This window comes from Canis lupus, chromosome 13 (genome assembly GCF_011100685.1).
Source record: "Canis lupus familiaris isolate Mischka breed German Shepherd chromosome 13, alternate assembly UU_Cfam_GSD_1.0, whole genome shotgun sequence".
Lineage (NCBI taxonomy): Eukaryota > Metazoa > Chordata > Mammalia > Carnivora > Canidae > Canis > Canis lupus.
This window is the reverse complement of record NC_049234.1, coordinates 38,221,659-38,247,239: the sequence shown is the minus strand read 5'-3', so window position 1 is coordinate 38,247,239 and position 25,581 is coordinate 38,221,659. Positions and strand designations below refer to the sequence as shown.

Below are 25,581 nucleotides of genomic sequence, written 5' to 3'. Positions count from 1 at the left end.
CTTGCTACTGAGGCACTTGTGGGGTAAGCAGGGGGGCCGTCAGGCCTTAGGGCCTGGGAAGCGGGGTGATGGTGCCCCAGCTCGGCTCTCCACGCAGCCTGCGGGGAGCTGGCAGTAGGGGCAGGGTCTGGAGGCCTTCAGAAGGGACTCAAGGAGGCCGGAGAGCATTGATACAAGGGGGCCCGTCACTCAGGCCCACCGTGGACGGCAGGAGGTGCGGGCTGGGGGAGCCGGCTGGGGGTGTTTGGTGGGGCTGTGGGCAGTGAGGGGGTGGGCACTGGCCTACCTGCTGGTGGCCTAGGCTGCTGGTGGCCCGGTGGGCGTGAGGTCAGGAAGCTAGTCTCAGGTGATGGGAAGGCAGGACGCGGAGGCCCACGGGGAGTGATGGCTCTGCTCTCCCTTCCTCTCCTCTGGGGGAGCTGGGGTCATGGGTTAGCTGCAGAGGGGTTGTCGCAGCGGGGTGGGCAGCTCTTGGCAGGGACCTTCCCTGCTGGCCTGAGGCAAAGGGGATGTGGGGCCAGGGAGAGGATGGGGGGACCCTCTGCTGCCCTGTCCAGTTCCTTGCTGGGGACAGATCCAGGGCCACTTCTGCAGGAAAGGAAGGCACTAGGACACCTGGCATAGCTGGTCTGATTGTGGGTTCAGGGGGGCAGCTGGCAGCACTGGTGCCGGGACAGTGGGGCAGGGGAAGGCCTGGTGCGTGGGTGAGGCAGCTGGTGCGAAGCCAGAAAGAAGTGTCCATAGCAGGTGTCTCCTGGTGTGTGGCTTTTATAGTCTCTTTTTGTTCTTCTGTCTTGTTTTGTTTTGCAAGTGAATGTGTCTTTTGGACTTTTGAAATGTATCTTTTTTTTTCTCTTTTCTTATTAAGTGAATGGCTGTGGGGAAGCTTCTAGAACCAGCATGGGAGCTAGCCTTGAGGGCCATGGCTAGCCTTGAGGGCCATGGCTGAGCCTCACTGTTGTCCTTACGATAACAACTCCTGCCTGTTGCGGAGTACAGATAGCCACAAAGAACGCCCCTCGAGGAGGTTCCCATGGCAGCTGGAACAAGTTGCCACAGTCTGGGCGGCCTAAGACAACAGAACTTTATTCTCTCACTGTTTTGGAGGCCAGAAGTCCAAAATCAAGGTGGCAGCAGGGCCACACGCCCTCAGAGGCTGTAGGCCAGGCTCTGCTCCTGCCTGGCCCCGTGCCTGGAGGCCATTGGCCTCCCCTGGCGTGTGGTCTCCTGTCTTTGCCTCTGTCTTCAACATGGTCTTCTGCCTGGGTCGTCTTCTGCCTCTTGTAAGGACACTTGTCATCAGATTTAGGACCTCCCGAGTAATCCGGGATGATCTTCTCTGAAGATTTTTTTTTTTTTTTTAAGATTTTATCTATTTACTCATGAGAGACACAGAGAGAGAGGCAGAGGGAGAAGCAGGCTCCCCGTGGGGAGCCCGATGCCGGACTCCATCCCAGAACCCCGGGGTCACAGCCTGAGCCGAAGGCAGACGCTGTACTGCTGAGCCACCCGGGGCATCCCTCTGAAGATTCTTAATTATAATTAACAGCAAAGACCCTTTTTCCAAATAAGGTAACATTCATGGGCCCTAGGGATTTGGAGGTGGACAAGTATTTTGGGGACCACCATCCAAATCACTGCTGTCTGCCCTCTGGCCCCCCAAAATTCATGTCTGTCACATGCAAAATGCATTCATCCCTTCCCACCATCCCCCAAAGCATCAGGCCGTTACAGCGTCAACTCAGATTCAAAACCTGGGTAGCTCAGCCGTTGAGCGTCTGCCTTCCTCTCAGGTCGTGATCCTGGGGTCCTGGGTTCGAGTCCCCCATCGGGCTCCCAGCCCAGAGCCTTCTTCTCGCTCCCTCTGTGTCTCTGCCTCTCTCTGTGTGTCTCTCATGAATAAATAAAATCTAATAAAACAAAACAAAAAACACCTCATCTAAATTTCAGCAGCTCCAAAGCCCCAAGTCTTGTCCAAACTCTAAGTCAGGACTAGGTGAGGCTGTGGCGCTGGTCCACCCCGGGGCACATCCCTGTGCGGACGTGTGAAGCTAGTAAGGCCGAGTGCTTCCAGAAGGCTGCAGTGGGACAGCCGTGGAAGGGCGTCCTCATTCCAAAGGTGGGAAATAGAAAGCGGTCAGGGGGTAGCCAGCCCCAAGCAGCTTTGAACCCCGCAGGGCGAGTCCCCTACTTCTCTGTGGCTGGATGCTCGGCTCCCTGGCCTCCGCTGGCCCAGGGCTCTGCTCTTGGAGTCTCCTCGGCTCCTCCCCTGACCGGCCCCTCGAGACCGAGGCCGTAGCGTGTGGCGGGGCCCGTGCCCTTAGACGGGAGGGCTCTCCGCGGATCTCTCTGGGTGGCCCATCCCTTCCTGGCTTCTGCTCGGATAGTTGAGGGGCCGGCAGGCAGGAACCCCGCGGGCTCCGCGGCAGCTGGCCGGGCATTCCCGGCTCTGTGAGGGGCGTGCTTCCCGGCGTGAGCGTGCCCTGCAGTGGGCACGGGCTGTGGCTGTCCTGGGCCCCCGGGCCGACGGTCCATTCCACAGCAACAGCTCCCCCCACCCAAAGTTCCTGCAAGCGCAGGAGGAAGGCAGGTCACGTCTCCCCCTGAGCCTAGAGACCCAAGTTCCCGGCCATGAGCTGCACCGTCTGATGAGGCTCGCCTTCCTCCTGCTCCCAGGGACGGCTCCTCACTTCCCTCCGGGTCCTCAGCACCGAGTCCCTGTCCCCGGCATTTTGTCCCCAGCCTGGTGCGGTGCCACACGTGCGCTCTCGGGCACGGGGCTCCCACTCCCGGGAACAAAATGTTGACTGCTTCCCCGTGTCTGCGTCACAATCGCCACAAACACGCGGCCTGGAAAACCAGAAATGCATCCTCTGGGTTCTGGAGGCCAGATGTCCAAAATCAAGGTGTTGGCAGGGCCACCCTTCCTGGGAAGGCTTTGGAAAAGCACCCTGCTCATCTCTTCTAGCCGTTGGTGTCTTCTCATGGCTTCTCCGTGGCTCTCCTCTCTTCTGTGCCATTGGATGGAGGGCCCACCCGGGTAGTCCGGGGTGATCTTCGCCGTGAGGTCCTTAATTATATCTGCAAAGACCCTGTTTCCAAATAAGGCCCAGGCCCCAGGGATTGAGACAAAACACAAGCCGTTCATCCCCTTCCCCCGGTGCCCCTACCGTGTTGGCTGATGTAAAACGTCCACGTCTTTTGTGGTGTGCTTATTTTTTAAAAATGTGTGCAGTATTTTCCAATGTAACTTAATTTATTTGTAAATTTATAAGTTGATATTGCGGAGTATTTTAGACGCCTGTAGCTTCCTTTTACTTAATGTTACGAAATGGACATGTTTCTATAACATTCATTTACAATATAACATGATGTTCTTTCATACAGTAACTGTATTATATTTAAAACCCTTTTTTTTTGCTTTTGATTAAGTAAACTCTGCCCCTAGTGTGGACTCGAACTCAGGACCCCGAGACCAAGAGTTGCTCACTTTACTGAGACAGCCAGGTGCCCCAATCATATCGTATTTAAACTAATCCCCTCTCATAGAACATTAAGGTGATTGATTGATTGGTATTAGAGACTGCTGCAAGGAGTGGTTTTGTGGCTGGATTGTTGAGTGTGTCTGTGACTACTGTTTGAAACGGGATTTCTGGATTAGTGTGTCAAAAGTAAGCCTTACCTACACCAAGATACCATTTTTTTACCTATCAGATTGGCAAAAAGCCAAACACTTGGATTCGAGGATGGTGTTGGTGATGCTGTGGGAAGCAGGCCAGTGACGGCGCCTCTGAGATCCGGATACAAGGGACCCGCCCTCGGGGGTCCTGCCAGGTGGAGGGCTCCCAGGAGGAGGGGCCCAGGGCTCTGCAAGCAGCTGTGGGGCGCCTCGGTGCCTCTGATGGAAAAGCGAGGGTCAGACGGGACATGTGAGGCGTCGCTTTTTGTGTCAAAGGGAGGAAAGCCAAGAATCGTGTTTGTATTTGCTTGATTTTCCATAAAGAAATTGCAGAGGTATGCACAGGGAGCCCCCACAGCGGCTGTCAGGCCACGTGGGTACAGGGGACGGGCTGGGAGGGAGACTGTCCAGCGGACGTTCCGGGCCCGGTCGGGCGACTGTCTCCTAAACACAGTATCTCCAGAGTTTCTGAGGCATTTGCCAGGCGTGGCAGGTGCTTCTCCCGCGGGGCCTGGGGGCTTCACTCCCCACACCTGCCCGGCACCGTGTGCCCGTCGCAAAGGGAGAGAACTTGGCCGATCTAGAACGGTGTGCAAGTGGGTAAGTGAGGCCGTGTCAACGGAGGTGCCGACGGGGCCAGCGCAAGGGCCGAGCGGACGTGCAGGGTAGCTGGTTGGCTTGGGGGCGGTGGCCTCACACCTGCTTTATGCATGGGGGCTTTCCACACGGTAGGTGCTCTGATTTCTATTTTGTCTGCTTCTAGAGCACTTTCTATCTAGCATCGCTGACGAAGGTTTCTGCGGGTTATGTCTTCCCGACCAGTTGCTGCTGGCCTGGAGGACGCCCCTCGCTCCCACGCAGGTCCAGCCAGCCGCGTTGGTGAGCTCCTCCCTGGTTCTGACGGGTGGGCCGCGCAGTCTGTGCTGGCGGTCAGAGGACAGGTGCCGACACGCGTTAGCTCTGTGTGTCCTGTTGCTTCCGCCGCAGTGTCTCCTGTGGCCCTCGTGTGCCCTGGATCGACCTCAGGAAGGAAGCCGCGGTGGAGCCTGCCTTGGCCCTGCTTGGAGTGGGAGTGGGTTTAGGAGGTGGCCCTGACCGCTGCCCCCAGGGCCCCTACCCGCCCCCACTGCGGGATGTCCTTGTGTGACCACGGGGCCCCTGGGAGGACGCGTGGTGAGCGTGTCGAGTCTCACATAACAGCGTGCGCCTTCCCTGGTTTACTGGGCCACTTTTTAAAACTCAGAACCACTTCTGGGTTTTAGTCAATGAGTTGTCAGCATTTTTGAGATCAAAATACAGGTTTTCTCCTTTAACCTATTGAGGCAAAATGATATGAATAGGGGTCCTGGGAGTCATCATCCGGGTGCTGAGAGGTCATTCCCTTTTCTCCCCGTGGCGGGTCCCGCGGTTCCCGGCCTGGGGTTTGGTGCTGCTGAGTCAGCCGCCCGGCCACCCAGCCACGCAGCTGAGTGCGTTAGAGTGCACTTGTAGCCCCTGGGAGGGACTGGCGGAGGGAGGGTGCAGGACGTGGGCCTCTCTGCTGGCCTGGAGACCGGGTCCCGTGCTGTGGGGGAGCAAGGCGGCCCAGGCTGGGGGTGGCAGGGCTGGGGAGGGACCCGGTGTGTGTGCACCCGGTGCAGCTGCTGTGACCAAATCCTCAAAGTGGAAGAGTGGGGCTGCCAGGAGGCCACTGGTGGCCTAAAGGTGACGGAAGTGGTCGGAGTGGGAATGCAGATGGGTTTGAAAGATATTTGGGGCCAGGATGACAGAGCATGGGATGTGAGGGAGGACCCAGGACCCCCAAAGTGTCTGGCCAGTGCCTGGTAACTGCTATTCTTGAGCAGGGCTACATGGAGAGCCAGACGGGGCCTGGGGGGTAACCTCTGTGCGGTGCAGGCCTTCACCAGGATCTGCGGGAGCCCTGGTGGGCCCCCAGCCTGGTGGTATAGTGGGCCTGGACCTCCCAGGAGCTTTCCAGAGCGGCTGGTGTGGTCGAGGCCCTGCTGTCATCTTCCCACAAGGGGAGGCCTCCCAGGTGGAAGAGGCCCCTCCTGCCCCCGCCCAGCAGCTTCCCAAGGTGAAGCTGGACTCGGCTTTGGCTGTGGGGCGGGATGGCCCCTGTGCTCCCACTGCAGGCGCAGTCCGTGGGGTCTCACTGGGTTGGGTCCTCCCTGGGCGATCATCGGGGACCCTAGGTGGAAGGGATCTGCATGCCCAGCTGTAGAGCTGTCACATGTGACCCTTGCATGGGATCACCTGGATCACCTGCTGTGAGCCCAGCAGGGCAGGCCTCCCTGGGGGTGGGAGGCGGGTTTGAAGGTGGGGGGCCATAGGGAGGAGTGCCCTGCCGAGGGCAGGTAGGGTCATGGGAGCAGTGGGACTATCTGCATGGCAGCTGTGGGTGTGTAGGTTGGGGCAGGGATCCCTCCTTGGCCCTGGGGCATAGCCAAGCCTACCAGGGTCTCCTGGGACGTGTGAGGAGGGCTTTGTTGCAGATGCAGGGGCCAACACGAGGAGGACCTGGCTGTGGGGCCAGGGCTCCAAGGGTGTGACCTGGCTCCTGGAATCTGTAAAGCTTCAGACAGCGTGAGTCATCCAAGGTGTGAGTTCCTGGCCCAGGTGACCTGATGCTCCAGCAGACGTGAGAGAGCCATGCTGCCGGGTCAGACCACCTGCCCTCCTGAGGACCTGGACATGAGGCCCTTCGGGCAGTGAGGCCGGTAAAAGCTGAGGCTGTAGGCTGTGCCGGAGCCTTGACTTCTCGCACCCCGGATCTGGAGGACCTGCTTCCTTTCCTCCTCGAGGTCTGTGTCTCCCGCCTCCGGGCCCTGGTCCACAGTACTTTGAGGAACTCCCTAGCTTGGCGACCCCCCCCCCCCCAGCTGTCTCGAGCCCTGCCTCCCTGCTGTGGGGGTCTCCACATGCCTTGTGGTTGACCGGACTCCCCTTCTCTTGTCTTCTCTGGGTCTCTGCAGGTGTGCTGTCTTCCTAGGCTTGCTAGCTGCCGCCTGTCTCTTGGTCCCCAGTCACTGGCCCTTCTTCTACTTCTAGGAAGCCTACTCTGCTAATGGGCCAGGGGAAGGGCTCAGTGTGTCCCGTGGAGCCTTTCCAGGGTCTGCATGGGTGCTCCCCACTTCTGAGGCCACACCACGTGGCTGCTTTGGGGGAGCAGATTTGGCAGGGTAGGCTGAGATCCCCTTTTCACTGGACCTTCCAGCTGCCACCACTTTTCTGAGAGCCTCCTGGTCTGAAGCGGCTGCAGATGATCGCAGTGTCCACTTACGGGTGGGCGGCTCACGTGGTAGCAGGGAACCAGTTACAGGCCTGGGATGCTCCTCGAATGGTTGACCTGACGAAGTGGGCCCACAGACAGTGAGGGTGGGTGCTTGCAGGTGGTGGCCTGGGCCGGACGGAGATTGAGGCAGGCTGGCCACGTAGCCCCAGGGCGTTGGCCTGCCCCACTGGACAGTGAATAGAGGCCTGCTGGCTGAGCTGTCAAGATAAGAGCATCCCAAGACAATCCTGACTGGGAGACACAGGGGCTGGGGTGCAGTTTGGGGTCTTGCTGGACCTGGAACCTTTGAAGTCAGAGTACAGAGAGCGTCTTGAGTCATAGGACTGGAGGGTGGCCCAGAGGAGCATGGGCCACCCAGGGAGGAGGGAGGAGGGTGGAGGAGGCCAGGGGCAGAGCTGATGCGGCAGGGGAGGTGGGGACGTGAATAGTGGGGATCAAGGAGCTGGCACAGGGTCCTGGGGCACCTCTGTGGGCAGGCCTCCGGCCCTTGCCCTGGGGGATCCGCCTGCCCTCCACAACCAGGGTGCCCAGGGTGGGTACCCTCTGCAAGGAGTGAGTGGCGTGGCTTCGAGGTCTGGGAAGCCACGTGCAGGAACGACCCCGAAGGTCACTCAGGGTGACAGAGGCCAAGCCCAGGCACTGTGGGGTGGGGAGGGTGGGACACCGGGGCGCACCTGGATCCGGCCTGCAGGCCGGCCGTCTGGCTGGAATTAGCAGGGTGGCGCTCCACGGGGCGGAGGCTGGAGGGGCGGTGTGCAGCGGGAGCTCGCGTGGGGCACCCCTGCGTGTCGCATTGATCAGCGCAGGCCCCGCCCTAGCCGACCAGCCCCGCCCCACCCCGGCTCCGCCCCCGGCTGCGGCTCCGGCCGGGGCAGGGTGCTGCGGGGTGGACTCCGCGTGGCGGCCGCTCCGCCCTCGGCCGCGGCGGAGACATGGACCCGTCCCGAGCTATCCAGCAGGAGATCAGCTCCCTCAAAGGTGCGGCCGGGGCCGGGGCCGGGGGCGGGGGCCCGGCAGTGACCTCCGGCGGGTGCAGCCCTGCGCACGGGAGCCTCGGGGACGCGGAGCGAGCGCGGGATCCCGGGCCTCTGCAGCGCCTGCTACTGCGCTGCCCCCGGTCGGGCCGGGCTGGCGGGTGTGCGGCTCCCGCAGCCGCCCCAGAGCCCCAGCCCGGAGCCGCAGCCGCCCCAGCCCAGCAGCCCCAGCCCCGCAGCCCTGCAGCCCCGCAGCCCCCCAGCCCCCCAGCCCCAGCCCTGCAGCCCCAGCCCCGCAGCCCTGCAGCCCCGCAGCCCCCCAGCCCCAGCCCTGCAGCCCCGCAGCCCCAGCCCGCAGCCCGCAGTCCGCAGCAGTGCCGGGGGCGGGGCGGGCCCGGCCGGGGCGGGGTGAAAGTTGGCTCCCGGCGCCGCCTCCTCCCCCTCTCGCCGAGCACCGCCCGCCCGCGGCCCTGCGGGCGTCCCGGGGTGTGCGGCTCCGCAGCCCCGCAGCCCCGCGACCGTGAAGGCTGGGCCTGGGCATCCCTGTGGGGAGGCGCCGGGCGGGCTGGCCCCGGGCAAGTCCACACTGCTGCTCTTTGTTCTGGGGTGGGGGGGGGCCGGGGGCTGCCCGCAGGCCCCGACTGGTTGCCCTGGAAACCTGGAGGGCCCCGGAGGGCCCGAGTGTGAGGGGAGGAGGCCGCCCTGCCCCCCGCCCCTTGGCCTCTCCGGCGGCTCTGCAGGGTGTGGGCAGGGCACGAAAGGGCACCATTCCAGCCTTGGGGCTTGGGGGAGGGGCCCCCAGGCGCGGAGGGGACGGGGAGCTGAGCCGAGCAGGGGGCAGCTGCTCCTCCCCACTCCCCAGGGCGCCTGTGCTGGGGGGGTATTCCCTACAGGCCCCGCCCCCTCCTGCGGACGCCGGCCCTGCTGGAGAGAGCTTAGGTCCAGGTGTTCGGGAGGCCTTGAGGGTGGCCTGGAATCTCTTGGGGGGCATCGGTTGGTTTGGGGGCAGCTGGGGATCTGTGGGGAGTCGGCTGGGGGAAGTCATCATACCAGGATGTCGGCCTGGAGGTTTGGGGTCCGCGTGGAGGGAGGGCGGCGGGGAGTAGGGGGCTGCAGGGAGGGCAGGGGGACACCAGGACACTGGGAGGACACTGGGCATGCTTGGGGCACAGGGTGGGGCCGGGCCACCTCCTGAACCCCAGGGTGCAGTCCCGAGGCCACGGCCCTTCGGCTACTGGCCGAAGGGGCGTGGGCGCTGTCCACTCCCGAGCTAGCCCTGCGTCCTCCTGGAGCCGCCCTCCTCACGGGCTGGCCGGCTTCCTGCCCCCCGCCCCGCCTGGCTGCAGGGGAGCGGCGGGGGCAGAAGGAAGGGCCGCGGGACCGTTGGCTGTGCCTTGAGTTTCCAGCGCCGGTCCGCCAGCCCGGGGCCCTGGGCGGGCGGGTCTAATGAGTGTGCGCGCGCGTGTGTGCATGTGTGGCCCGGCTCTGCGGTACCATGGCAACTGCCCATAAACTCGCCCCCATCCGCCGCCAGTTGGCCGCCTGCCCGGGGCGCCTCCCACCCCGGGATCCTCCCCCCCCCCCCACCTTATTTATAATCAGTTCCCGGGTTAGCTGCACTTGTGGGAATGGGTGTGTCGGCTTGGGGGCGGGAGAGCCCAGATCCGGGTGCCGCCGGCGGCACTGCGTGGACGCTGGGGTATTGGGTGGAATGGGGGGGGCCGCAGGATATGCACGGTTGGATCCCATGCTGTGGGATCCTGGAAGTGACCCAGGCGATGGGTGTGGCCAGGCCGGGCTGTGGTCTCACGTGGAACCTGCAGGCGCCTGTGGTCCTTGGGCCCCTGGCCCTCCTCCACTCATGCTGCTCGCCCTGCATCTGCCCAGCTAGTCCACAGGCGCACACTCCGGGCCTCCAGGGCAGGGTGTCTGTGTGGCAGTAGGGGAACCAGGCCTGCCTGGGGTGGCAGGAACTTGGTGACTTTGATTTTTTGCGGCAGCTGAGAGTATCTGGCTTCCAACAGCTGGCCCCGGGGGTTGGGATGGATGAGGGCTCTGCTCAGAGCCCCCTACTCTGTGCCCTCCTCAGAGTGTTTTGGGGTCCCTCCCAGCAGACTCTGTGTTCCTGCGTCCCCCTTGATCTGGCTTGGTATGGGGGGTGTCAAATAGGGTGGCTCCGGTCTTGGGCCTGGCATTCAGAGGGGGGCTCTGTCCCTTTTCCTGTTTGATGGACAGCAGCCAGTGGTGTCCGAAGCCTGCCTGTCCATGTGCCATAACAGCTGCCCCTGCCATTCCCCCTCAGACTTCTCTCCAAGACCCCCCATATTTCTGCCCCCACCCCAGGACCCCAGCTCTGCCCTGGACATCCAGTGCCACCCCATCCCACCCCGCCCCAGACAGCCGAGCATTTGCCTTCAGATCCTGTAACTCCCTGAAACCCTGAGAGCACACCCCTGACTTGGGTCCCCAGCCTGAGGACCCCTCCTGTCCTGCTTCCCGCTTCCCTCCTGCCCATTCCGCCACCTTTTTAGGTTCTGGGTCCACAGCTACTACGGGACTCCCTTCCCTAGTCCGAGGGATCTTGGAGGAGGTGTTTAGAAACTGATGTCATTCCTGACGTGGGAGCTCCGGCGGGAAGGGAGGGGGCCGCGGGGTGGAGCCGGACCTGGGGCCCCGACTCTGCGAGGCCCCCCCACTGTGCGAGGGGCCGCCGCCGCGGTGGGAGGGGCGCGGGGCTGCTGAGTCAGAGGGGGCCGGCCGGCGCGGGCGGAGGGCGGTGGCGGGAGGCTCGCGCAGGCGGGGTTAGGAGGCAGTGCCCGCCAGGATCTCGCCGAGCCAGGGCGCCAGGGCCGGACTGCGAGGGCTTGGACTGCGAGGCCTGGAGCCCGCACCCCCGAGCTCAGGGCCCCTGCTGCGCTGCCGCCCAAGGCTCCCGCGCCGCCCGCCCGGGCTCCAGCAGCCATGGTGGCGGGGATGCTCATGCCGCGGGACCAGCTGCGGGCCGTCTACGAGGTGCTCTTCCGAGAAGGCGTCATGGTGGCAAAGAAGGATCGGCGGCCCCGCAGCCTGCACCCTCACGTCCCTGGCGTCACCAACCTGCAGGTCATGCGCGCCATGGCCTCCCTGCGGGCCCGGGGCCTGGTGCGAGAGACCTTCGCCTGGCGCCACTTCTACTGGTACCTCACCAATGAGGGCATCGCCCACCTACGCCAGTACCTGCACCTGCCGCCGGAGATCGTGCCTGCCTCTCTGCAGCGCGTGCGCCGCCCTGTCGCCATGGTGATGCCCGCGCGCCGCATCCCCCACGTGCAGTCTGTGCAGGGTCCTCTGAGCTGCCCGCCAAAGTGGGGGCCGGTGCCAACTGAGGACCCTGCCCATGAGGAGCGGCGGGTCTACCGTCGGAAGGAGCCTGAGGAGGGAGCATCTGAGCCCCCTGTGGTGCCTGCTACCACCCCGGGGAACCTGGCGAGGCCTGGCCCGAAGCCTGCCCCAGCCACAGGTCAGCTGCATCCTGGCCCTAGCCCTGGGGGACCGGAAGGGGGTGCCTGGGCCCAGGCCTGGTGGACTGGGGTCAGCAGCACCCACGTGGGGACTCGGCTCACGCCAGCAGGTGGTGCTCTCTCTGCCTGAGGGTGCCGGGCGCTCTGGTATTGGGCCCATGTGGCTCCTCCTCCTGGCTTGAGGACCTTGGGTGGGTAGGCCAAAGAGAAGCCCATGGGCCGCAGCCAGGCCATCTCCAGGCTCCCCCTGGGGCCAGGGGTGGGGCTTGCAGGGCCTGGACTGGCAGGAGCAGCTGTCAGCACAGCCCTGCCCCACTCCAGCTAGTTGCTGTCCCCAGCACTGCCTTTGGCCATTGGTGGGTCACATCCCTGTGGCCTGCCTGCCCCTAGGCCCTCTCTGCAGGAGGTGGTAGCGTGCAGAGGAGGTGCCAGAGTGGAACGGGGTGAGGGCAGGTGTCCGCTCTCTAGTAGCGCGGCGCAGGCGAACTGCCTGACCTTTCTGAGCCTTGGTACTGTCCAGTGGGGGTGACATCTACCCCCGTGTTTTGGTGATGTGCTATGTGCCTGGGAGCTTGGCTGGCGAGGGGTTGGGGATGGCCTAGGGGGCGGCCCTGGGTTGGGGAAGAAGAGCAGACCCCAGGCAGGAGCATGGTCAGTAGATCAGAGGCCAGGATATGGTGGGTGCTGGGCCCAGTCCTGGTCTGGGCAGATGGTGGAAGGTGGGTCCCAGGGGTTGCCAAGCGACCCCTTGAGGTGCCTTCCTCTGTGTCATCCCTCCCTCTGCCCCTAAGCAGCTGTGCTGGCAGGACCCTCATGTCCCACGTAGCTCGAGGCTCACACAGGTACTTTCAGAGCTCACTGGCCTTGGTGCTGACTTGGGGTGGCCCTGGTCCCCCACAGAGTCAGGCTCCACTCCTGTTTTCTTCTCAATGTCCTGTCACCTGGGGAGGAGCTTGGTTTCTGAGGCTCTGGGAAGGGGGCCTGGCATGAGGCTGGCCAGGGGCCGAGGTGCAGGCCCAAGGGTCTGAGTGGGAGCCCCGGTTCCAGTGTGGTCTGGGCCAGACCCCCTGGGGCTGTGCCATGGGAGCCCATGGGGGAGGATCAGCGAGGGGGTGGGGTAGAGGGGTGGACTGTGGGCTCTCCCCGGGGCCTTGGATGGGATGCTTGGCCTCCCCAAACTCTGGCCAATGGGCCATTGACTAGCATCCAGGGGCCAAGTCCCAGCCCGGGGGGCCTGCTGCCCTTGCCACCGGGGCTCCTTCCCTCTCCCCCTCTTGGATCGTGGGTGTGGTGAGCGTGAGCTCCTCGTTCCTTTCCTCTCCTTCCTTCCTTGTCTGTGGCCAGGCTGGGCGGGCAGATGGTAGCAGGGCCAGGCGGGGGACTGGGTGTGGCCGCAGTGGGCAGAGCGGAGGGCACCCCCAGCCCCGACGGAGGTGACTCAGTGTTCCCTCCCAGCCGCAGCCACAGGCAGCAGCTCAGAGTTTCCAACAGGAAATGAACTCCAGCTCCAGGCTGAGTCAGCCCTGCGGGTGTGGGCTCCCCAAGGGCCGAGCGCAGGCCCCGGGGGCCACCCTAACTGGGGGCGCCTAGAGCATGCTGGGGGCCGGCTACGGTGCAGGCACATCCTGGGCCGTGGGGTGGTGATGGCTGCACACTCAGGCTGCGCCTGGGATCGCCGACTTCTCAGGGTCTGAAAGTACCACCATGCAGACTCCTAACTGCCCAGCCCTGTGCCCCCATCAGCTGCTAGAAGGGCGGCGGCAGCCGCGTGTGGAGCCGAGGCACCGACCACCCGAATGGCCTCGGCCAGTGGGTCGCCTGCGCCCGTTGGCCCTGGCCCGTGGATGCCGCGGGGTGCTGGGTGCCTCACTATGTTGTTCCCACCCGTGAGCCCTGGGGCCTGCTCAGCTGCGGGGAGGCCCTCTGCTGCTCGTTCAGCCCCGGCCTGGCAGGGAAGCCCCCACATCTGGGGATGGACTGGCTGAGGACCGAGGCAGCCAGACGTGGCTTTAGGGGCCACCAGGGAGGCCCCAAGGGCTGAGGGGCGGTGGCAGCAGCGGCTGCAGGGGGGGGCCACAGGGCGGGGTCCAGGCCTTGGGGCTGCAGCTGCGGGGGGCTCGGGTTTGCTTTCTGTGGTGCAGAGGCTCTCGTATGTGAACTTCAGGTACTTTCCAAACAGCATTGCCTTGCCCCGGCCGCGCTCCACAGCGGGGGTGCTCCTGCGGCCGCACAGGTGGCCTTGGGGACTGGCTGCTGCCCACCCCGCCATGTCCCTGGACTTCCCGTGTGGCACGCGCGACCCAGAGGGAGCCCGGGCCCAGCATGCACAGCTACCTTGCTCTTTTTCATGGCCACGTAGTGCCACGCGCTGGGCTGGGTCTCTGCAACAGTCACTAGCTTTGTGTCTGCACCTGTGCACGTTGGCTGGGGTGTGCGTACGACTCGGCGGGTCCTCGGAGCCGGGTTGTGGCAGGATTAGGTTTGCCCCTGCCCCGGGCCTCTTTGGTGGGGTGGGAAGATGCATGGAGGAGGGCAGAGCCCGTGGGCTGGGGCTGAGCCGGCTGTGGGGTCTGTGCTGGGGGGACGGATGAGGATGGCGGGGAGGGGTGGGCCCGTGGGCAGGGCAGGGCAGGCATCCCTCGGCAGGACTGGCGGGCCCTGTGCGCTGCACTGAGGCTCGGGGATTTGGGGCAGGACCTGTACTCTGTACCACCTGGGCTGGTTGGACCCGTCGGTCCAGCGGGCTTCAGCTCTGCTGCTTCGGCTCCGCTCGGCTCACTAAGGGGTGGCCATGAGGAGGAGTCACAGCTCCTGGGGCTGGGTGGGGAGGCCAGGGCCTGAGTGAGCCCTCCCTCTGCCTCCCACCCTTCCCTCCTTCCTGCCGTCCCTGCCTTTCCTCCCGCCGGTCGCCATGGACAGGTACAGCATGGAGGAGCTGATCCAGCTGGGCCAAGGTAGGCGGTGCCCGGCGGGCTGCGGGGCGGATGGGCTCCAGGCGGGCAGCCTGTGGCTGGGGCCCGGGGCGCTGGCAGTGCCTGCCTGGGATGCCAGCAGGCAGAGATGCAGGGATGAGCTGGGCTCTGTCTCAGAGCTGCCCGGGCGGTGTCTGGCGTGGGGATGGCCATGAGGATGGCCGGAGGCATCTGGAGGGGAAAGGCCCTGCCCCAGGTGGGCGGTGGGGGGCTGCGCTGCCCTGGAGGGGCCCCCTAGCCTGATGGAGCTGGCCTCCCACTGACTGGTGAGTCCCGGGCTCCTCTGAGGCTTTGGTCAGAGCCAGCTACCCCAGGCCATTTCTCACCCATGAGCTTCTGAAATGTGGGATTGGCCAGCTGGAGGTTTGGGGCCCCAGGCCCTGAGTTCATAACTCCTGGTCTCCCCCATCGACCACATTGCCTTGTCCCCAGCTGCCTTGTCCCCAGCATCAGAGGCCGAGCGTGGTCTGCTGTGCTTTGCTGCAGGGTGACCACATGTGCCAGACACTGCCTGGGCTCAGAGTACAGCCTCGTGTGGCCAGAGGCAAGCCCGTCCCTTTCCTGGGCTCCTCATCTGCAGCGCCCAGAGGATAGCACAAGGGACCGGGCTCTCTGAGATTGAAATACAATGGTGCTTCACACACAGGAAATGCTACAAAATAGGATATAAATCCTTCCTTCTGGCCCTTAACTCTTTGTCTGCCGGGGCCTGAGGGTGCCTGGGAGCAGAGGGGGAGTACGGTGAGCCCTCCCCACGTCCTGTCTCCGGCCACCCTGAGGTCTGGGTCTCCAGGATGGGATCTACAGGCCGCCAGCCCCAGGCCTCCTGCACACCAAAGGCTGCTGGGGGTTCTGGGGTGGGGCCAGGGCAGGCCTGGGAACAGCCTGGGGCAGGGCCCTACAGCCCTGTGCTGGGGGGGCTGGCAAGTGTTCACGTGGCTCAGCCCGGTTTGGGGCAACCTGGATGCCTGGCTAGTGCTGTGACCTTGGGGAGCTATTCTGTCTCCCCTGGGCCAGGTGTTGTGTTGAGTGACTTGTGTGGGGCCCTCTGGGAGAAAGGGAGCCAAGTTCCCCTTGCCCTTGTGGCCTTCCCCGAGTGCAGCCCCACTACCTCCTGCACCCTGAGTGGCCGGCAGGGCGGGCAGGGTGGGCAGGGCAGGGGCTGCATCTCCTCCCGTGGGACATGAGCCCCCCAAGCTTCAATGTCAGTGCTAGGCCTTTTTCCGAGGTGGATTCTGACGCCAGGTGGCTTCTTATTATTAGAATCATGGGTAGGAGCCTGGGGGGGAGTGTCGGGTGGCGCCGCCCAGCCACACTGGACTCCAGCGAGGGCCTGGGCCCCAGTGCCCTAGCTCTGCACGTCATGTTCTAAGTCTGGACAAATGACGGGCCTTGCTTGCCCTCCTCAGATATTTATATCCCCCCCCCCCGGCCCCCTGCCCACCCCTCCCCTCCCCCATGGACACAGGCACTGCTGCTGACAGCGGCTCCGCCAGCCGTGCCCTCCTCCCACCGCCACCGCCACCGCGGGGCTCGCGGCCACCTCAGAAGGGTCTGTGACCCTCCCGCAGCCTGCTCCTGCTCCCTGTCTGCCCTGTGGGCCCCCGCCGCTGTCCCTAATGAAGATCGTGCCGGGTAGGTGAGAGCCCACAGGGGGCCCTGGGGGCGGCAGCGGGCAGGAGGCTCTGTCCTCACTTCCCTGCGCACACCCTGCCCTCCCAGGCCATCACCCCGCCCTCCCTTCAACCCTGTTCCTGTTCGCCATCCCACATGGGGTCTGGGGGCTCTGGGGGGGTGCTTGTCATCAAGGGTGGTTGGGTCAGCTACAAGCCTGAGGGTCCGGTGGGGGCTGGGGCGCTGGCATCTCCCCCCCACCCCCCGGGTGCCTGGCAGCTGTCACCAGAGGGCTTCTTGGAGGCAGAGTGGGGTACTAGGACACCGCAGTCACCTCCCGGGGAGGCAGGGGGTGCCCAGGCCCAGGCTGTGCTGGGGGGGGCAGGCTGTGCGTCACTAAGGCCCCTCCTCCCGGCGGGTGTGGCTGCGGGTAAGCAGGGGTTAAGGCTCCAGCTAACCTTGAGCGTGCTGGCTCTGCGTAGGGACAGCTGAACAGGGTGCAGCGGGAGGTGGGTGGGGAGCTCCGAGTGGCCGAGTGGCCGAGAGGGAGGAGGGAGAGGAGGCGGGCAGGAGCACAGTTGGTGCCGGGGCCAGGACTAGTCCCCGGGGCGCCAGGCAGCCGGTGCGGCAGGGCGGTCTTGCAGGCTGGGCGGTCCCGGGTCCTGGGGCGCCCCCCCTCCACACCCGCCTTCCAGGCCGGGAAGGGAGGAATCCACCGGTCGCTGGCAGCCGGTTCCGAAGGGCGGCTTCCCCTGCTCTGCCCGCCGCCTGCAGCCCCAGAGCCATGGAGCCCTCGGGCAGCCTGTTTCCTTCACTGGTGGTCGTGGGCCATGTCGTTACCCTGGCCGCCGTGTGGCACTGGCGCAGGGGGCGCTGGCGGGTGCAGGATGTGCAAGGTAAGCGCCTCTGGCAGCTACCACCTGGCCGAGCCGGGCTGCGGTCTCCAGCCACCGCCCCTGCCTGGTGGCTGGAGGCGGGGCGGGGTGAGGGGCCGCCTCCTTCCCACTTCAGGACTTCCCTGTGCCCTCCCTTTCCTGTCCCAGGGCTAAGCACCAGCACACAGTTGGAGAGCGGAGGCCCCCCCCCCCCATCCTGCATGAAGACCCTGTCGGTTTCCCTGGGGTAGGGCCAAGGTTCAGTGTGGTTCCCTCAGCCTGGAGCCCTGTCCTGGGCAGGTGGGTGGAGAGCAGGCCGGGGCAGGTGGCTCCAGACCAGGGCCAGGAGCAGTTACAGCAGAGCCCACCCCCCGCGGCAAGTGGAGGCCTCTCCCTAGCTGCCAGCACCAGGGACTGTCAACACAGAAACCACAGCTGGCAGGTGTAGGGCAGGTGCAGGGCTGGTGTCCTGGGGCAGGTCTTGGGAGAGGCTCTTGCCCTGGACTGAGGAGGGGCTGGGCCTCAGTGCCCTCGGCCCAGGCCCAGGACTGCCGTGGGGGCAGGCGGCCTAGCCGGCCTATCCACGGCTCAAAGTCACCGGCTCTGGGCGACAGCCCAGCCCAGGAGAGGGTGGGGCCTGTCTCCTCCAGTGAATGGAGCCAGGTGGGGCCCTGGGACCTGGGCTCCCAGGATGTAGAGTGGGTGCGCCCACCTTGCAGAGGCGCGCCCGCCGCGAGGGTGGCCAGTGCCGAGCCTGGAGGGTCTGCGCGGTCTCAGCCTGGGAACCAGAGCCGCTGGACCCAGGGGCTGAGTCAGGATGGGGCTTCTAGGCGTGGCTTTGGGGACTGGGGAGCCGGGTGACTCAGCTGCGGGGGCGTCCAATAAAACGCATGGGGCCGCCGCTTCTCCCCCCTCGGTGGGTGGCCCTGTCCCCACGTGGGTAAGGGGCAGCCCCGGTGCTCCCCGGAGCATTGGCCCCTCGGGGGCCTGGAGGGCGGGTTCCCGACTCCTGGGCGCCCTGAGGCTCCCCCGCGTTCCCAGGCCCCGGGCCTCCCTGAGCCTCCCCGGGCCGCGGGGTCCTCCCTCCCGAGTAGGGGCGCGGCCTCCCGGTGCTGGGCGGGTGGGGCAGGTTCCTCGCCGGTGGCACCGCCCCGCAGCCTGGCGGGCGTGGGCCCAGGGCAGAGGTCGCCGCCGTCCTCCTTGCTCGTGGCGCCCAGGCTATGGCGGCGGCGGGCACCAGGCGGGCGGGCGGCGCCTTCGCGCTGCGGGAGGTGCTGCTGGAGCGGCCATGCTGGCTGGACGGGGGCTGCGAGCGGGCCCGCCGGGGCTACCTGTATGGGCAGCTGTGCTGCGCAGGTGGGTGCGGCTGCGGGGGCTGGGGGGGGCACCAGGTGCAACCCCACCCCGCGTTGCTCCGGAAACACCTGGGCAGGAAGGCGGCTGCCCGCGGGTTCCTTATCTGCCGAGGGGGATGGGCAGGTGGGCGGGGGCCTGGACGGAGGAGGCGGGGAGGCGGGGAACAGGCGGGGCGAGGCTGTGCGCTAGGCCTTCAGCCTCCCTGCTGCCCTCCGTGGCCTCCGCCACCCTCGCTGTAGGGCTCCCATCCCAGGAGCGTCCACTGGCCGTGGGAACTCCAACCGTAGTCTGCACATCTGTAGAGGGACACGATGATACGCCTCAGAGGGTCGTGGGCAGCTCTAGGGGACACTGGCTGCGGCAGAAAATCGTGCCTTGGACAGTAAAGGGTCAAGCAGACGTGCAGGACCCCCGGTGCAGGGGCGAGGGGGGCGACCGCGTATGCGGTCGCGCTGGAGGCCGTCCAGCCAGTGAGGGCACTCGGGCTGCGCCAGCCTGGGCGAGGTTGCCTGTTGTTTCAGGGTCTGAATCTCAGGGACCAGGGATGGGGCAATCTAATCTACGGCCCCGGGGGCAGGGCCAGGCCGGCCAGGCTGGGAGGAGAAGACTTTGGAGGCCAAGGGACAGGAGTTGCTCCCAGGAAGGAGGCACCAGAGGCAGGACGCTTCCCCTTCCCTGGGGGCCCGGCATCCGTGGAGACCTCGAGTGGCAGAAAGCCGGGCCTGGGATGGGGGTTCACCCAGTGTCACTCGGGCCCTGGCTGCTGCTTGTCCTAGAAGTCCCCGCGTCCACGTGCTGGCCCGCTGCCAGGGGCCTGAGATAGCTGTGCTCCTCACCAGGAGGGGCCCCACCTCCCCGTTGGTGCAGGGCCAGCCCAGAGGGTGCCGGGGGCAGGTGTTCAATACAGGCTTCTAAGACCCAGGCTTCTAAGACTCTGGGTGCCAGGCTTCCTGACCTGAGGACTGGCAGTGGGGGGGCCGTGGGCGTCAGATTTGGGATGTCGGAGGGCTTGGGGAAGGTGAAGAGCTGAGGACGTGTGGTGGGATGCTGGGGACTGCTGAGCCAGGCTGAGCCAAGCCTCCCAGGTTGCCTCCTCAGGTCACCTCCCGTCCCCAGGCCCTGCAGGAGGGCGTGGGGTCTCCTGCGTCTCTAGTCAGGTTCAGCTCACAGTGTCCACCGCCAGCCCGGTGGTCTGCCTGTCACCAAATGTGGGGGGCAGTGGGCTGTGGCCGGCCGGGCCTGAGCGCCCGTTACCCCGTGGTGTTAGGGTGCCCTCCCGTGGCCACGGAGGGGCAGCACGGACGGGGTGGGGCGAGCTTTTCCCGGAACGCCGGCGGGAGGCTCAGGGTAGGGGGTCAGCGGCTCACAGCTGGATCACATCAAGCCAGATGCTCTGACTGGAAAATTCTTGCGGCTATTTGGGCGGCTGGGGCAGTCCCAGTGACGGCCCTGGGCGGGAGGGAGCCCGACGGCACCCCTGCACCCTCTGCCCCCCCACCTTTACAGCCCCCAGGAGCTGTTATCGGAGAGCCCCGCCCAACTGCGCACAGGCCCCAGGTGTGGCTTCCTTTCCTGTGAGTCACTGCACTTAGGACCCTCCCCAGCCGTGACTCACTGGCCGCCCCCTGCACCCCGTGCTCCCCACTGCCCCCTGTACACCTCCCCCCAGCGCCCGCCCCGAGGTCCTCCTGCAGACTGGCGCTGGGCGGGCCTGCCCGATGAGTCAGCGCTCAGCTATGTGCGGCTCCTGCCAGCTCTGCCTCCGACGGGGGCACTGCTGGTGGGGGGGGGGCACTGCTCGCAGGGATGGGGGCAGCCCCCGGGGCCAGGCCAGCACAGGGCCAAGGTGGCCCCCGGGCAGGGGGCCGGGGCACCGGGGCACGGGTCCGTGAGGGGGTGGCGTTGCCAGGGCTGTGGGGAAAAGATGGTCTCTGCTCCCCCGAGCCAGCAGTCCCTCAGCTCCTGTCGCTGCCGGCGTGCCGGGTCCCCTCGCGCCCCTGGGTGTCCCCCTGGGACTGTGGCGGGCCGGGTGGGTGAGGAAAGCCCGGGGTTTCCTGTTTCTGTGGGGCCGCGGGTGTGGCCCTGGGGGCGGGGCCGCCTCCTTCGGGAGGGTGGCAGGGCGGGTGGGGCCGGGGCGGGGACAGCGCCAGGGAGTCCGGGCCGGGAGTGGCCTGGCCAACTCCTCTTGGAGCGGGCGAGCAAGAGCGAGTCCCGTGCAGGCGCCGGAGTCGCCTGTGCCACAAGGCCGCCAGCCCACACCTGGGGCAGCATGTCTCAGCGCCGGCTCCGCGTGCCCGAGCCCGAGGGCCTGGGGCCCAAGAGGACCAGCTCGGAGGACAACCTGTACCTGGCTGTACTCAGGGCCTCGGAGGGCAAGAAAGGTAGTGGGCGCTCCCCTCGGCCGGGCAGGGCAGGGCAGGGCAGGCGAGCTGGGGGAGCGCCCAGTTCCTGCCGCGCCGCAGGAAGCTGCAGGAAGCCTGGCACGGACTGGGGACCCTGGAGGGGCCGAGAGTAGGGAGCAGGCTGAGGCCCAGGTGCAGAGCTGGGGGAGGGGTGGCCCTGGGCAAGGCTGGCGCCAGCCCCAACTATAGGGCTGCTTGGGTGGGACGCCCACTGCCCTGTTGGGGGGTCTGCCTTCCCCTCGGCCACCCTGGCCGGTCCTGGGTCCAGGCTGGGAACCTTCTGCCCAGGTCTCCGGAGGTGGCGCGTGTGGGGTGGGGCCGGCCAGGACTTGCCCTCTGGGCTCTCGGGGCGCCTCCAGCTCCGGACCCTCCCATCTCCACAGGGACTCGACGGCGCCCCCAGCCCCCCCCGCGGCCTCCTGTGGGTGCTCTGGAGGCTGCAGGTCGTCGGGGGCTGCCCCCGCCGTGTCTGCCTGGCAGTCACCCCGGCCCCTGCGGGTCCTCCCGGGCCCCGGGTAACCTGGCTTTGTCTCCCCCAGATGAACGGGATCGTGTGCAGAAGAAAACCTTCACCAAGTGGGTGAACAAACACCTCATCAAGGTTGGTGGTGCGCGTGTGCGTGGCCGCAGGCAGAGCCGCGTGGGTGGGGGTGAAGGGGGGTGCCCCGGCCCCGCGCCAGAGCAAGGGCTGCCCACTGCTGGCCTGGGGCTCAGCTCTCCTCTCTGAAACCTGTTCTTTTCTCTTCTCCCTGCCTCCTCACGCTGCTCCTGTCTCTTCTTCCCTTCTTCTTCCTCCTCCTCCTCTTTCTCGGCCTCCTGCTCTCCCGTAGCACTGGAGGGCAGAGGTAGGTGCTCCGTGGACGTGGGATATGTGGTGGGGTCTGTGCCCGCCCCCGGCCAGGGCCCGTGGGTGGCCGTGGGGGCTGCGCCGCAGCCCAGTACCTCTGTCCCCACAGGCCCAGAGACACATCAGTGACCTGTATGAAGACCTCCGCGATGGCCACAACCTCATCTCCCTGCTGGAGGTGCTCTCGGGGGACAGCCTGGTGCGTGTGCCCGCCCACCTGCCCCCTCTGGGGCCCCGCCTGCCTTTCACCTGGACACCCCCGCCTGCCTTCCTGCACTGGGGCCTTTCCCACACGCCCACTCCGCGTCCAGCCTGGCCTAGGCCCCTGGAGTGCTGGGCCCAGCCTGGGAGTGGCCCCGACCCCCGTGCGAGGGCTCCCGACCCTCCTGCTCTTCGTGTCAGGCCCTGACCCAGTAACCTCACCCTCTGCTCTGCTTTGGTTTCTCTGCTGCTTGGACTGTGAACCTTGGCCTCTGCCCTTTACCCTATGCCCTGCTCTGGCCGGGCAGCCAAGAGAGCGGGACGTAATCAGGAGCTCGCGCCTGGTGAGTGGTTGCGCGTGCTGGTTGAGGCAGCGCGTGGGCTCCCCGAGACCGGGAGCCCAGCTCACCTGGGGCTGGTGGCCAGTCTGGCTCGGCCCGTGCCTGGCGCTTGGGCAGGTGGCCGGCTGCCTGATGTCCTGCCTGTTGCAGTGCCCGGGGCTGGGCCTGGGACCCAGCGGGGCCGCCACGCCATCCAGGAGGACCCCTCCCCCAGTGCCATTGCCCTCCACCCGCGGCTTCCTGGCTCCTGTCCCCTCCCACCCCTTCCTTCCTCCCTACAGCCTGAGCCTGGCTGCCGGACTTCCAAAGCCCCTGCTGGGCCTGGCCCCTGGGCCAGCGGCCTCCCTTCTCTGGCTGGGGAGGGTGAGGGGAACTGGGGGCATGGGCAGGGCTGCCGCCCACCTGGGGGAAGACCCGCAGTCGGGTTAGCGCAGAGGCCGTGGGGGTTCTGAGGGCAGGCTGGGGCTGCTGCTGGCGGGCGGACGGTGCCCGTGCTCTGGGGGGGGCCGCTGATTGGCTGCGCCTCTTCTCACAGCCCCGGGAGAAGGGCAGGATGCGCTTCCATAAGCTGCAGAACGTTCAGATCGCCCTGGACTACCTCCGACACCGCCAGGTGAGACTGCCCACCTGGCTGCTGGCCCCGACCCCCCTCCCCGGCTGCCCACTGGTACGACTGAGCCTCGTTTGCCCGCAGGTGAAGTTGGTGAACATCAGGAATGATGACATCGCGGATGGCAACCCCAAGCTGACCCTTGGCCTGATCTGGACAATCATCCTGCACTTCCAGGTAGGGCCTCCGGGACTGGCCAGCGTCTGACTGAGTGTGCGGCCCCCGAGCCGGGGCCCCTGGCGTCCTGGCACCGCGGAACCTTCCCGCCAGCCCCGGCCCTGCACAGTCTCCGTGGCCTGAGGGCCCAGGGCTTTTGGGGCCTGCTGTACGGTGCCCTCTGGCCCCAGCTGGGCAGGGCCCGAAGAGCCTCCCTACAGAGGAATGCGTCCTCTGTGTGCTGCAGCCTCCCGCCCTGGGAGGACTGGGGAGAAGCGTGCTGTGCACCGGCTGACTCACCCGTTGCCTGCTCTGTCCGCACAGGAAGCCACAAATCTAAGAGCTGAGCAGGCAGGGAGGCTGGCTGGCACGGCAGCTGAGTCACATAGGCTGGCAGGCCGACAGACAGACAGGCTGCCAGCCATCCCGGGCCCCTCCTGCAGCTAGAGAGGGGCTGGTGTACCCCCCCCCCCCCCATGGTGGCCTTTCCGAGGCCTGGGGCTGCTGGGCCAGCTCGGGGGCCCTCAGCTGCTCCCTGTGGCCCAGCCCCCCTCGACTCAGGGAGGCGTCCGGGTACCCACCACGTGAGGGTAGCATGGACAGGGGGCCCTGACCTGCACCGCAGCGCCGAGACGTGGGTCCCCGTGACACCCCTGACGTGGGAGGGACCCCGGGAGGCCTCACTGTGCCTCGGCTGCCTGACAGCTCCCGTGTACTTCAACGGGAGGCCATGGGTGGCGGCAGGGCCCGCGGCCGCAGCTGAGCACGTGCCCACTGCGCGGGGCAGATCTCGGACATCCAGGTGAGCGGGCAGTCAGAGGACATGACGGCCAAGGAGAAGCTCCTGCTGTGGTCACAGCGCATGGTGGAGGGCTACCAGGGCCTGCGCTGTGACAACTTCACTTCCAGCTGGCGTGACGGTCGCCTCTTCAACGCCATCATTCACCGGCACAGGTACATGAGCTGTCCTCTCCCCGCCCCCCCGGGGCTTGGGGCAATCCAAACAGGTCAGGGCCGGGCCGGTGGCAGGAGGTGCATCTGCCACAGACTGGAACCCGCTGCCCAGGGGATGGGTGCCAGCCCCAGCCCACCCCGCAGGTAGGGTGCTGGCAGGCCTAGCCCCACCCACGTCCCTCCCTCCTCGGCCCGGGGCCTTTCCAGAAGTTTCGGTGGCTTCTTTGAAGCAGGATGGCCCGTGGGCGAGTGGTTCTCAGAGCCGGGAGTCTCAGGCTCCACGTGGCCGCCCCAGAAGGGGCCAGGGAGCCCAGACCACGGGGGGAATGGCCCTCAGTGGACCTCTGCTCCCACCCAGGGCCCGGGGCCTGGTGGACAGGGCAGCCACAGGACCCCTGGGCCGACTGGTACCCTCTGCTTGGTGTGTCCCCCCGTGTCTCTGCCCACTGTAGGCCCCTTGAGCCCCCGGGGGCGAGGCCCAAAGTTCACAGCGTCCTACACGGGGCCACATAGGTGGGCAGTACTGGGCACTAGTGGGCGGGTGCTGTAGTTTTCAGGGTGAGCGTGGGGTCGGGGTTCCCTGTTTGCAGGTGGAGGACTCTGTCCCTCTGTGCCCATCTGTGCTGACCTACCGTGGGTGCCTCAGTGTCCCACCCGCCCCTTTGCCCACAGGCCCATGCTCATCGACATGAGCAAGGTGTATCGTCAGACCAACCTGGAGAACCTAGACCAGGCCTTCTCCGTGGCAGAGCGGGACCTGGGCGTGACCCGGCTCCTGGACCCTGAGGGTGCGTGCCCCTCCCCCTGCCCCCTGTCACCCCCGTGCAGCCTCCACCCCCTGCTGACACCCGCCCCTCCCACACAGATGTGGATGTCCCTCAGCCTGACGAGAAGTCCATCATCACCTACGTCTCCTCCTTGTACGACGCGATGCCCCGAGTACCTGACGTGCAGGATGGGGTGAAGGCCAACGTGCGTGCCGGCCGGGTGGGCTGGTGGGGGTGGGCTGGGCGGCCCATGGTCCCTCACGGCCTCTCGCTCGCCCCCAGGAGCTGCAGCTGCGCTGGCAGGAGTACCGGGAGCTGGTGGTGCTGCTGCTGCAGTGGATGCGGCACCACACTGCCGCCTTCGAGGAGCACAGGTTCCCGTCCAGCTTTGAAGAGATCGAGGTAGGCCTGGTCCCTCGCCCGGGTCCCCTGCCCCCCGCAGGGCCCAGGAGGGCTGCTGACACTGTCTCCTACACAGATTTTGTGGTGCCAGTTCTTGAAATTTAAGGAGACGGAGCTTCCGGCCAAGGAGGCAGACAAGAACCGGTCCAAGGGCATCTACCAGTCCCTGGAGGTGAGTGGGTGACCTAGAGGTGAGGGCAGCGGGAGCACCCGGGGCTGAGTGAGGCCGTCCAAGGGGCTGGGCCCAGGGACCTGAAGGCCGGCATGGCCTCCTTGCTGAGGTTCTGGGACCAGGGCTGGGGTGGTGGTGGCTGGGTGGCTGGGCACCCCCCGACTTGGCGCCTGCCCACAGGGTGCGGTGCAAGCAGGCCAGCTCAAGGTGCCCCCCGGCTACCACCCCCTGGATGTGGAGAAGGAGTGGGGCAAGCTGCATGTGGCCATCCTAGATCGGGAGAAGCAGCTCCGGAGCGAATTTGAGAGGTGGGCGGGTGTGAGGGTGGGGGAGGCAGCTGTGGGTGGGGCCCCAGGGCAGCGGGAAGCCACCGGGGGGTGAGTCACTGCTAGAGGAGGAAACCACCCCCCGGGCTGGGAATCCCACAGAGGGGCCGGCTCGACTGCGGGCCGCAGGCCGGCAGG

General features: G+C 66.2%; 1 protein-coding gene across 1 annotated transcript in view; it reads left to right on the top strand.

Annotated features, from left to right (window-relative positions):
* Positions 1-10,909: 10,909 nt before the first annotated feature.
* Positions 10,910-25,581, top strand: part of PLEC (plectin) — a 32,402-nt gene continuing 17,730 nt past the window's right edge. The window contains 11 exon segments of the mRNA XM_038555783.1: positions 10,910-11,447; positions 21,207-21,268; positions 21,624-21,713; positions 22,592-22,669; positions 22,751-22,843; positions 23,610-23,776; positions 24,449-24,564; positions 24,642-24,748; positions 24,826-24,945; positions 25,022-25,117; positions 25,298-25,425. Of these exon segments, the coding sequence (XP_038411711.1) occupies positions 10,910-11,447; positions 21,207-21,268; positions 21,624-21,713; positions 22,592-22,669; positions 22,751-22,843; positions 23,610-23,776; positions 24,449-24,564; positions 24,642-24,748; positions 24,826-24,945; positions 25,022-25,117; positions 25,298-25,425 (1,595 nt within the window).